This window comes from Charadrius vociferus, unplaced genomic scaffold (genome assembly GCF_000708025.1).
Source record: "Charadrius vociferus isolate BGI_N301 unplaced genomic scaffold, ASM70802v2 scaffold115, whole genome shotgun sequence".
NCBI lineage: Eukaryota > Metazoa > Chordata > Aves > Charadriiformes > Charadriidae > Charadrius > Charadrius vociferus.
In genome coordinates this window covers 3,515,577-3,527,279 of record NW_009648636.1, presented here as the reverse complement: position 1 = coordinate 3,527,279, position 11,703 = coordinate 3,515,577, and the positions used below count along the sequence as shown (strand labels likewise).

Sequence of the window (11,703 nt, the reverse complement as noted above, 5' to 3'; positions counted from 1 at the left end):
ATTCGGTTCCCTGGAGTTCAAGGTTTCACAGGTGTCCAACCTTGAAGAGCTGAGACTTCAGGTTTAGACCTCAGCAGCCTTCACCTTCTGCTTTTTGTACCTCTGAGCAGGAAGCTGGTTTACAGCAGCAATTTCAGTAGCAAAGCAGTAACCAACACTAACCTGAGGCGAAGGAACCCCATACATTAGCTTCATTAAGAGTTATAGCACAGGTAAAAATCTCTGGCTACGAGTAACAGGTATTCTGAGAAGTTATGTCAATAACGTGATGCCCATCAGCACAGCTAGGAGTTATATTATCATAATTCTACATTACCAGACAAGAAAACTGCCTGAAATTGCAACATAAAATTGATTAGCAACATGTTGCTTACTTTACAAAATAAAGTCTACAAACCAGATATTTATTGTATTTACTGCATACCTTTGATAATCATACAGGCAAATTCGTTTTTATCACAGACAGTGTAACAAACCAAAATAACTATATTACAAAGCAATTAGTTAATTTATGGATTAACAATCCACTGCAGAAAAAATTTCAGAGTATGGAAATGGACAAAAATATAAGGGTTTGCAAACCGAATCAAAATACAAGAAAAGCCTTTGTAATTGCAAGGGGAGGAAACATTCAATGGCTTAAAAACCAAAATTATCACGCTCACTTAGATCCCCAGTTCACACAGAATATTTATATACCACCATTTTCACAGCATTTAACATGCTTACAGCTATAGCAGAAACATGCTGATTAAAGTGCCGCTGTGCTAAATATAACCGTTTGATAACATTTATTTCCAAAAGCAAAAAGCTCTTGGAAATGCATTTCCACAACAGAGGAAAATATACCGGCACTCTACTGAAAACCAAAAAGGCAAATTCCTGGTTTATGCCCAGCAAACTCAGTTCCCGTTATACCAGAGATCACCTTTGCATGAAGTTGTCTTCAATATTCTTCCTTGGAGGAGTCCACGCAACTGAAGTGCTTACCCACTTCAAAGAAGTGTATTAACAACGCTCTTAACACCACACATCCCCATTTCCAGCTATGCTTCATGCAGGCTACAAAGCTGCACACAAAACGATGACTTTTCCCATTCAAAGAAACACAACCCCCCACATACTTCTTGTAGCTAAAACTCGCAAGCTACTTTTTGCACCTTTTTCACACTTGTGTTTTGGTTTTGAACCACGTTAAAATCTGAAAAGTTTGAAAACATGCATTTCAAAGCAGTTTAAGACACCAAGATATTTGCACTAAAATTTAAATGCGCAGAAAAAGTCTCTCTGGATAAAAGAACACATTTAACAAGAACAGACCAAAGAAAAATAAAAATATAGGCTACAAGAGCATATGTGTTAATGTAAGACACCAGAACCCAATGTAAGCAAGCAGACAGTTTTAATATGTCTCAGCATGTACTTCTTCGGTTATCTTAAATGAATCTTTGTAATTTTTTTTCTTTATAAAAGAATAATGGTTACTTTAAGTTTTCCAATATATTTGACAATTAATACAATTATCTTGCCTGTGGATTTCAATAAGAGGATATTTTGAGCCTTTCCTTATTACTTACTACAATAAGAAAAAAAAGGCAACACATTTCAAATGGCGTCGGTGTTGGTTTCTTGCTCTTTAAAACATCGTAAAGTATCATGCTGACTCAGAGCGCCCTCCAGATAATGATAAAGAGGAATCCCACATTTGTTAATAACACCACAGTCAGAATATACCCTATATCCCATGAAACCAAAACAATGATAAAAAAAGCAAACTTTCCAGTTTACTCCATCAATAATTAACTTTTCAATTTTGGCTATTATCCTTCCGATTTGCTTGAATTTATCATTTAAGCCATCACTAGGAACAAACTCAAAAAACCGCATTCATTTTTATACGCTAGAAAACCAATTCTTTTTGGACGGATGGCTTCCTTGAAACTGGAAAATTTTCTGGGGAGGGACATTTTGGCATACGGTAATAGAAGACGCCACACAAATTCATGCAAGGAAGCATGAATATTGCTTACTGCTTACCACTTGACGTTCGGGGATGAGTAAAGTAGTCTCAGTGCTGTTTAGGCCCTGCCAGTGGCATCACGGGAAAAACATAATGTTGTTAGCGACAGATGCAGAGGATGCTTTAAAATAAAAGGCTATTTCAGAAGAAACAGTGTAGCTTCTGGCTGTAAGTTGCTGAAAAGCTATTCTGAGTGACAGTTGGATTTTCAGTCTCGATAGTTCAAGTTTAAACAAACCTCTCCTGCCTCAGATGAGCCGAGTCTCTAGCCTGCGCCACGGACTTCTACATGGCCCGTACTGATTTTTGGATATTAATCAGACTAACTTTTAATAAAAGCTATACAGTATTCCTCACCATTTCCATTCTAAAAAATAAAGTCTAAACAACTTGACACAGATTCATGTTTACAAGCTGATAAAGGACAACTTAACAGTACTTTTTGTTATTTTAATAGCAAAGAGAAAAAACATACACAGCATCGATGGCTGCGCTTGCATTCAGACCAAATGACACCCCTTACTTAGCTATTTGTTCAATACAAACTGAAATTACACCACGTGAACTGAAGAAAAACAAATGCGAGGAGACAAATCATTAATCTCACAGCGTAGACAAGGCAAATTGGTATCAGGAATTGTAGCTGTTACACCTAATGAGACTAGCGAGGGCTCCCCAGCTTCCAGTTCCGATCCACGCCTGGTGCGGCCCTACCCTGATTTTAATTGTCTGAGATCTGGGCGCTCATTATTTTCCTGTACGTGCGCCTGGAGGGTGCTGCAGCGTCCTCTGACCTGACCCCACACCGGGGTGACAGGAACACCGAGAGCAGAGGACTCTGCAGAGCACAGCTGTCCTCCAAAGACCCGTCCGTGAGCTTGCGTGGGCAAAGGATTTTGAGATCAGGCTTCGCTACTGGAATGAATAATAGTTTGCAATATCTAAGCTGTTCTGCGGTATCTAATTCTGTTAGTCAATAATTTCTCCCACTGTTCTTTTGTTTTGCTACTGGAAACAAAAGACAGACAGGCTTAAACAGTGCAACCAACCAGGGTGAGCGCATCATGAAAATATGACAGTTCTCTATGAAATTAAATTAACTTTCAACAGAAGCAGAATACTAACTTCATTTCATTATTGTATCATCATTCATTAGAGTTGTAATATTTCAGAAAGTGTATTTCAAAAAGTATATTTCCCAAAATCTTCATAAAGTACTGTGTATGATTTTTGAAATTAGAAATGAGTATTTTCCACTTTTATTAGAATTTTACTTGAGAGAAACCACACAGGTTCATTCCTATAATTTGGCGAAACAAACATGCTATTTTTGTTCCTGTTTACATTGCAAGTAATACATACTCACATCTTTACATACTTTCTTAATGATGCCATCTCTCAGTATTTGCTTATCTTAGTAAGATAAAAATGCCCCTTTCAGAACTCAGTCAAATAAACAGAGAAAGATCGATCTGGTTTTTTTTGGCAAGGAATCCACACGAGAAACAGTGCAAATATAAATAGCTGCACTATGCTCTTACCCTGAGATCGTCTGAACTGGGTTTAGAAGTCTAATCCTTACATCACTGATGCTACTGGAAAAACCTGCACTATTTGTAGAGAACTAAGGGCTGAGGCGCTTAAGTGGAAAGGTTTTCTCCAATTATATGCTGAAAATATCTGCCACATATAGCACTGTACGAATTGGACATCAATGAAGGCACAGCCTTGCTTTTCCTTGCTGCCCCGTGGCTCCTGACCTCTCCGTGCCACACTTGCCCCCCCGCTCCTCCATCTGCTCTCCATCCTGTCCTCCTCCCACCCACAGCGTCCCACCTCCTCCACTATTAGATGTAAATACAGGGTTTAGCCACCCACTGGCCCTCATATGCTGCCCACGCTGCTTCACTCTGAGATATAATTTGAATACATCTAGTGAAACACTGAACTGTGGGCTGAAGACACACAGCCGGCAGCGTCCAGCTGCTAAAACCCCTTTGTACATCTCCACACCTTTTGTGAAACACTTTCCTGTTAAGGTAGGGAACTTACCCGGCTCTCAGTACAACTGCCTGAAATTAATTAGCTCAAGACATGGGGGTCAAGTACTGTAAAACCGGTGATAGTCAACATACCTTTTCCTGCACATTTAAAATGTAAGAACTCTTGTAGACAGACACCATTTTTTCATTATATGCCAAAGTCTATGTACAGCACAAAGGTGCTCCAATCTTGATAACGCAAAAGCAACCAACAAGAACCAACCAGTGATTTCAGAAACACTCAAATAATCCAACTTTGCCGCAATGAAAATGAAGAATAAAGAAGGCCGGCAGCGGTGGCTCCAGTGCTGGGCTGGTCCTTCGTATTTTGGAATCCACTCTCATATTTCATGTACTCTCCCCCCAAAATATTCCTCCGATTGTGTTTTGTAGTTACACTTGAAAGAAGCCTTTTTGTATTTCCTTCTAGATTTTGAAACTGATTTGGTCTGTCTTCACAATACTGATAATGGTATTTTATGTTTTTTTCTACATGAAAACCCACAGGTCTGAATTGAAAAATGAACAAGCATGAAAAGTAACGTACATTATGACGGTGTTTCTTCAGGAAAAAAAAAATCAATTCATTTGGAACACCTGCAGCACCTGCTGCTCTCAAAAAAAGAAATAATCTATGTGTCACACCCCTAATTTTGGAAAAATGCATTGCTTTCATACATTTGATGGAGCTCTGCCAACTTATTTCTGCTAACCTGGTTTAAGTAAAGACTGCTTGTTCTCAGATGTTCTCATGATCAAATTGCGATATGGAAAATCCTGATTAACAGGAATTTTTAGTGAGCATTTCATTGGTATGAAACTGACAGGAAAGGTGAAAATTTCACATATACCTGTGCAAAGTTAATTCCTACCGTCACACCACCAGAACAGGGCACAATCCTGCAGCTTTGCTCAGAGACTAGTGCAACCAACTGCCTTCTATGAGGCTGAGAAACTCAGGGTCCATATACAGACAAAGGCAACAAGTTAAGTGACTTTGTACTACTTAATTGGAATAGCAGACAGACAAATAGTCCTCAGTATACACCTCTTATAAATGTTGATAAACAACAAACTAGTAGGTGATTCTGTCTTCCATAAAATCTGTACTAATTTTACAATTATCCCACTTGAAAGGCCTAAAATTTTACCATCGGGAAATTTAATATAAATTCCATTTTTTAACCTTTGTCCCCGTCTTGAATTATTTACCTGACTTTCTTTCATCTTAAGAATAGAAACTCTATTTTGTCAGTGGGTCTTATCCTCATTCACTTTGCAACCTGAACAACTAATGACAATCACCGAGCAGAGATGTACTGTGCGATCAAAACAGAATTGTGCCATTATATATTTTTCTAGCGCTCTCTCTGCATAAATATAAAGCGCAGAGGAAAAACAGATTCTCAGGTTTCATTTCATTCATTTTCCAATTTGCTTGAAAGGACTTTCAGAGGCATTTATGTATTTCTCGGAACAGGAACTCCATAAAGACTGATTCACGTAGATTCTACACAGACACTCAATTAGGATTGTTGCCTGTCCCTAACAGAAGTGGCTGTCTGTGAATTACTGATTTAACAACAACATAATTTGAAGCAGTCTCCATTGCAGCACCTATTTGAAGATATCCCTATCATATCCTTTTTTTTTCCTCTCCAGTCTGCTCTTTGCTGAAAACAACTCACTGCCTCCCTGCATGACAAAGCAGCTAGAAGTGATGCATGCTGAAAGGCTTGTGATATGCAAAGCCGTTGAACTCCAAGCGATCCTGTTTCTTTTGTCTTTGTGGGAGACTAAAAAGGAGAAAAAAAAAAAAAAAAAAAAAAAAAAAGGAAACTCGACAGGAAGCAGATAAAAGAAAAAAACAGGATAAAAGTAGGGAAGAAGCAGTGGATTTGAGCACAAGTGCAAAATCCTAAGGAAGGACCAAATGCACCATTGATTAGAGACGCAATTGCTTTTTGAGTCCTGGACTTCATCCGACTTTTGTATATATGTTGGCAGGCTTCACTACAAACTGTTCTTCATCTTTGTTTTTGTTTTACTTGCATCCTTCCTTACGTACAAATCACATATTTCTTTACAGATTACAAAAGAAAAAAAATTGCCACTGAATTACGGATAGGTAATGTTTTCTGCTCTCCATATTTGAATGTAGATTTCTTTTTCTGCCCTCCTCTGTCGTTAAATCAACAATAAGGCTGTAGCTTTTTCTCTCTACTGCTGAGCAGAAGCATAATGTTATTGTATGTTATGTTTCTTCTCTTCCAAAAGAAAAGACAGCCCAAGCATAATGCAGTTGTGTCCTGAATGTAAATTCATTTAACTCTTTCCCAAAGGTGTTTTTATGAATTAATTACATTTCTGTTTTAAAATTACCTGACTTAAATTGTTTTAAGACTTCCAAGAGTTCACATTTTCCAATTGCAGGAACAAACTTAAGTACGTGGTTAAGTAACAAGAAAATTACCAAACTATTAGAGAGTAAAATGATAAAATAATGTGCTGTCAAAACAAGAACAAAACAGGTTGACCTGAGCTCAAAAGGGTCTTGATGAAAAGAGGAGAAACCACCGATTGTCTTTCATGCCGGAATAGATGACCCTGCTCAATTCCTATGGGATTGCATCAAGGATGACAAAAGGCAGCACAGTGAAGAACTGAGGGAAAAGAAATTCTTCCAGTTTGTAGAGAAGAAAACTGAAGTTGTGACAACACATGAAGATAAAGGATTAACATTACATGGAAAAAAATAAAAAAATCAAAACAAAACAGGGCTATCTTACTGTTGGAATGAACTCACAGAAAAACTTTAAGGAGAGACTTAACCTGAATATCTAGGACATTAATCATCAAGAACTAAGCCTGTCATGGCTTATAAGAGTGTGAAACTGAGCAAGAAGATTAAGAGTAAGTCCATAACTATGTCTGGCTAATGCATAGAAAGCAAAAATCAGATAAATGTAACTGTATTTGGGGACATGGGGTAGGATAACACAGAGCACAGAAAAATACTAACTTAAATGTAAGCAAGCATCAGATAACTGGCTGATCTGGAGAAATGAAGTATCTAAGGCCAAATAAGTCATCTCTTCTTAGAGGGAGAGAGGAAAATAACAAAACAAAAACCCCAGAGTCATCAAGCCAGCTACGGACTAATATTGCTAATATGATAATACCTTGTAATATTTAAGAACAAATTATGAAGAAAAAGAATTACGTGAGGAACATGCTTAAGCAGAAAACAAGAGAAAAGGCAACATTAAGTCACCAGGGAGAGATTTTTGAGAGGGTAACCAGATATATTTTTCATAAGGAAAACTACCTCCCAGACAAGAAAGTGAAGATCAAAGCCTCCCTTTCTACTCCACCACGTATCTTTCACCCCTCATACGAGGTTTATATCCCATGTCTCTACAAATCCCCTGTCTCTACTTAAGACACACGCGTTGCTCCCTTTCTCCCATGTTTCCTAAGTCATGAAGTGAATTCTTTCAGGCTTTGATGAAATAGGTCATCTCCGTCTACTCAGAGACACTCAAAAGGAACTCAGAATCAGCTTCAGCCTCTGGTGCTTATCATGGTGTGATGATTCATATAATTTGAAATCATATTTGCCTAGGGTTCAGTGAAGTGTTTGATATGGCTGTTCACAGAAAATTTTCCTGGAGAAAGAGATGACTACAAGTCCTACAATGAGAAAGTAGCAGGGTGAACATACTATTTTTAAGATAGAACTGGTAGATTTATGAAAACATTTAGATGATATGGTTGCATGAGCTAGCAAGATAAAGAGCTGTGTAATCTAGGAAGCATTTCCAGATTCTCTCTTCACAGGGCCATCTCCAAATTTGCCTCTTAGAGGTAGGTGAGGACATGTTTTACTCTTAACAGTTCAGCAGAACAGCTACAGTTTTTCAACACTCAATTCAATAGACATCTTTTCTGATGACTGCTCGTGGCCAGTATGAGACTCTACTTTGACAGAGCAGCTATTTATTTTCCTATCTAAAACTCTTCCTATCTTCCTCTAAGCATGTAATAATCATAATAAAGAAGTCACACAATAGAAATGAAAATAAAATACCAATTTCACGAACGCCTATTTTCAATATTCTTTTTAAATCTGTTTCTTAACTGAATAGTAACCACACACTGCTATTTAAGATATTGCATAATGTACATATTAAGCAATGAAGTACTGCAGAAAAATGAACAGATGATGATGCTTTTCATATTGCACATGTTGAAAGTAAGAGGTATTCTTATAACTCAAATCTTCATTTGCCTTCTGAGAAATCTTGCTGCAGTGTCAAAAAGTTCCTAGAGCAGAGGAACGCAAGAGTGCCTTGATTTCGTTATCAAGCCAGCAATATAATACGCAGCATAAAACAAAGCGTTGGGTTTGTGCAGAGGCATTATGTTTTTCCAATTGCCAAAACATTAAATGATCATGTGAGTCTCATTTCAAGACTGATACTGGAAACTCTGTTCGGCCCATACTGTTTTCTACTACTACTGTGTTGTAGCTCTAACACGTGTAAGTCTTTCGTAAGACTCAATGAGTAGCAGTGTTACTTGCATGGTTTTTCTCCTTCAGAACACTAGAGGAAGAAAATGTTCACTGGGATAAGAAAGGAAGTATAAGATAACCTAAAAGAAATATTATTTTTAAAACTAATTCTCTCTTTCGCAGCAGCTGTTCCTCTTTCTTCCTACCACTAGTATGTTAATGCCATCGGTACTGTACCTTACCTCAGAGCTGCTCGGGGCTTCTGATCCTGTGGTTGAAACAGTTTCACATAAAGGTCCATTGCACTCTTCCCCTAAGGAACATTGAAAGAAAGATTCACATAAATACATTCCTTATTTTAAAGTATGATTGTATCTGAAAATGATGTGGACCTTGAAGGCATGGAACTATGAACAAGCAAAAGCAGAAGCTGGAAAAATAATACTCAGCTACATAAAATCTTCAAGAATGGTTCTTTGAAGGGAAAAAACTCTATGAGACACAATATACTCTGTCTGTACTACCTGGTTGTAACCTTGCAGTCACAGAAACACATTTTGTAAATGTGACGAACAAAAATCTGTCAGCATCACATATTTGATGAGATAAAACTCCTTCTTGTCTCAAATGTCTGATAGGTGACTGTCTATGAAAGTCTCACACCTGGAGCTTTGCTGCATCAGTTATGAAAATTCAATTATCTCTGGGGTTGCTTGCTAGAAATTGAATTTTTTTTTTCTTGCTAAGAGATTAATGGCGCATAACCTCAAGATTACAGATGCCCACATAATGGAGATATGGTGACAGGATCAAGAATAGTGATATCAACTTAAATTACCAAACTTCTTGTTGATTAAAAAAACCCAACACAACCAACCGCTCCCCCCCCTTCATTTTAGCAGCAGAATTGAACTCTGACATGACTTTCCTGCAAATATAGTCAGTCCACCAAGGAAAATGTTACTTAAATGTTAACATGATAGGGAAAAATCACATTGAATATCTTTAGATCCCTAAATCATACCGAGATGTTTGCTGGTTTTGTGGCTCTGAACCTACTCTATCAACAATTCCCTCTGGAGAGCAATTCAGAGCCCATAAGCTAGGCTCCTGCTCCAAGAAGTTTTTGTCTAATCAGCAGAGAGATGGTTGTTTACAGACAGACCAGTCTCCTAAATCAGGCATCTAAATAACTCTACCACCAATGAAAAAGGATAATCAGTTTTGAAAACAGCTTCTCACAATCTAGAGCAGGCATCTAATAAAGTTGCCTCTTTCTTCCCAAAAAAAAGGATTAATCGTACTCCTTTCTCCATCAAAGAGCAAGGAAGTATTGAAAGAAAAAACAAAACAAAAAAAAAAAGGAGAGGAAACAAAATGCTCTTAAGTTCACTTACAGAAAATGGTCTCTGTAATTCATAACTGCACATATGATGTGATGAGAAACTGGGCAATAGTATATAAGATATAATGAAGATGTTTCCAAATGCTAAGACATTCAAAGTCCTTGCGTGCCATTTTGCTAAAGCAAACTATGCCTGCAAAATCTGTATTAGTTGGTATAATTCGAACACTTCAGTTTTATTCAGTTTTATTCACGCATCTGTAGAAAGAGGTTTGCGTATGCTGATCCAAGTTGGCAGACCAGTGTTAAGTCAACTCTAAAAAATTAGTGTGGAAGTAAACAATTTGGGATCATTCTGCCTACCCAAATATATCATAAATGCTACAGGACTATGCTGTAAGACAGACCACCGAACACAGAAAAGGTTTACAGGAACAGCTTCAGCACAAAACTGAATTCACTTCACCTCCCAACACAGCACAAGCGTTCAACACGTACAAGAAACGAATGGCACATAATGGGAGAATATTATAACAAGAACACAGAAGTCTTCACTCAAAAAACAACTATCAAAATGTTCAGATTAACTTACTTGAGAAACCGCTTCTGCAAGAATATTCCTAAGCAGAGGGTCTACCTTCACACAGGGCTGGCTCTAAGCTCATGCAAACTCGGCAGCTGCCCCAGCCAGCGGACCGCTGGAAGGAAGGGAGCATGGCCATGGCGCTGCTGCCCGCTCTGCCTACAGCCCTGGGAAGCAGTTGGCTGCTGCAGCTTTGGCTGAAGGGAGCCAGCCCGGGAGCAGAAAGCCCACACATTTGGTCGCACAACCCTCCGTGGCAGGAGCAGGCTGGCACCTCGGCCCTGGAGCAGTAACGTTCAATTTGCCTGTGCTGCTTGAGAAGACTTGAACTGATTCCACGGCCTACAATGGCAGCCTTGGTCTTTGTTTTTTCTGGATTATCCTTTCTGGAGCTGTGAAAGTTTAACCTCAGAGACAAGCACGATTCAGATCTCTACATATTAAACGCTCTCCCAGTACCATAGCTGATTACTTAGGCAACTTGCGGATGGAGATCCTCTTGGTATCTCTGATCCAGGGGAGTAAAACTGAATAACCCTAGTGCAGCACACAAGAAGGCAAAAAGAGAATGCAAAACGTATTAACTGAGAAATACAACATACTTAATACATTCACTCCTTGAAAAACACATAAACAGGTTCCTAAGCAGTATAAGAAATGCACGTCCAAGTCAGGTAGGAAGGTATAAAGGAGCCGCAACCCAGAACTGCGACAAGCACCAGGAATGGAGATACCCAATTAGTTCTTAACCAAGAGAGCTGCCCACAGATACCTAAAAATTGACTTGTAAATCCCATTGCAAAAAGCTTGGCTCATATGTGATACCAATGACTCATATAAAGTTAAGTCTGATTTCCAAGACTCTCTCAGCAGAATGAAAAAAAAAAAAAAGAAAAAAAAAAGAAAAAAAAAAAAAGGACAGAGGACACACACAAGAGGGAGGAAGGCGTAACGCCGGTTAGTACAATACCTTCTGACCGCCATGGCTTGAACTTGGTGAGAACCGCAATGTCATCTTTAAAAGGAAAAACACTTCAGTAAGAACCAGAAGTACAATCCTCTTTTAACATGAATCCATTTAATAATTCTCCTCTATCCTTTATGATACGACCACTATATCCAATAAAAGAATAAGCCCTGGAAAGCAGAGACTGTGACCTAGACAGAAGGCACGGAGCAGGTTCCTCCTGAAACACT

At 38.5% G+C, this 11,703-nt stretch overlaps 1 protein-coding gene across 1 annotated transcript in view; it reads right to left on the bottom strand.

The window, feature by feature from the left end:
- The window catches only part of ANO5 (anoctamin 5), a 45,081-nt gene extending 34,436 nt beyond the window's left edge, over positions 1-10,645 (bottom strand). The window contains exons 1-2 of the mRNA XM_009886305.1: positions 10,561-10,645; positions 8,821-8,891 (exon numbers count right to left, since the gene is read on the bottom strand). Coding sequence (XP_009884607.1) covers positions 8,821-8,891; positions 10,561-10,645 — 156 coding nt within the window. The remainder of the gene's footprint in view (positions 1-8,820; positions 8,892-10,560) is intronic.
- Between the last annotated feature and the right edge of the window lie 1,058 nt (positions 10,646-11,703).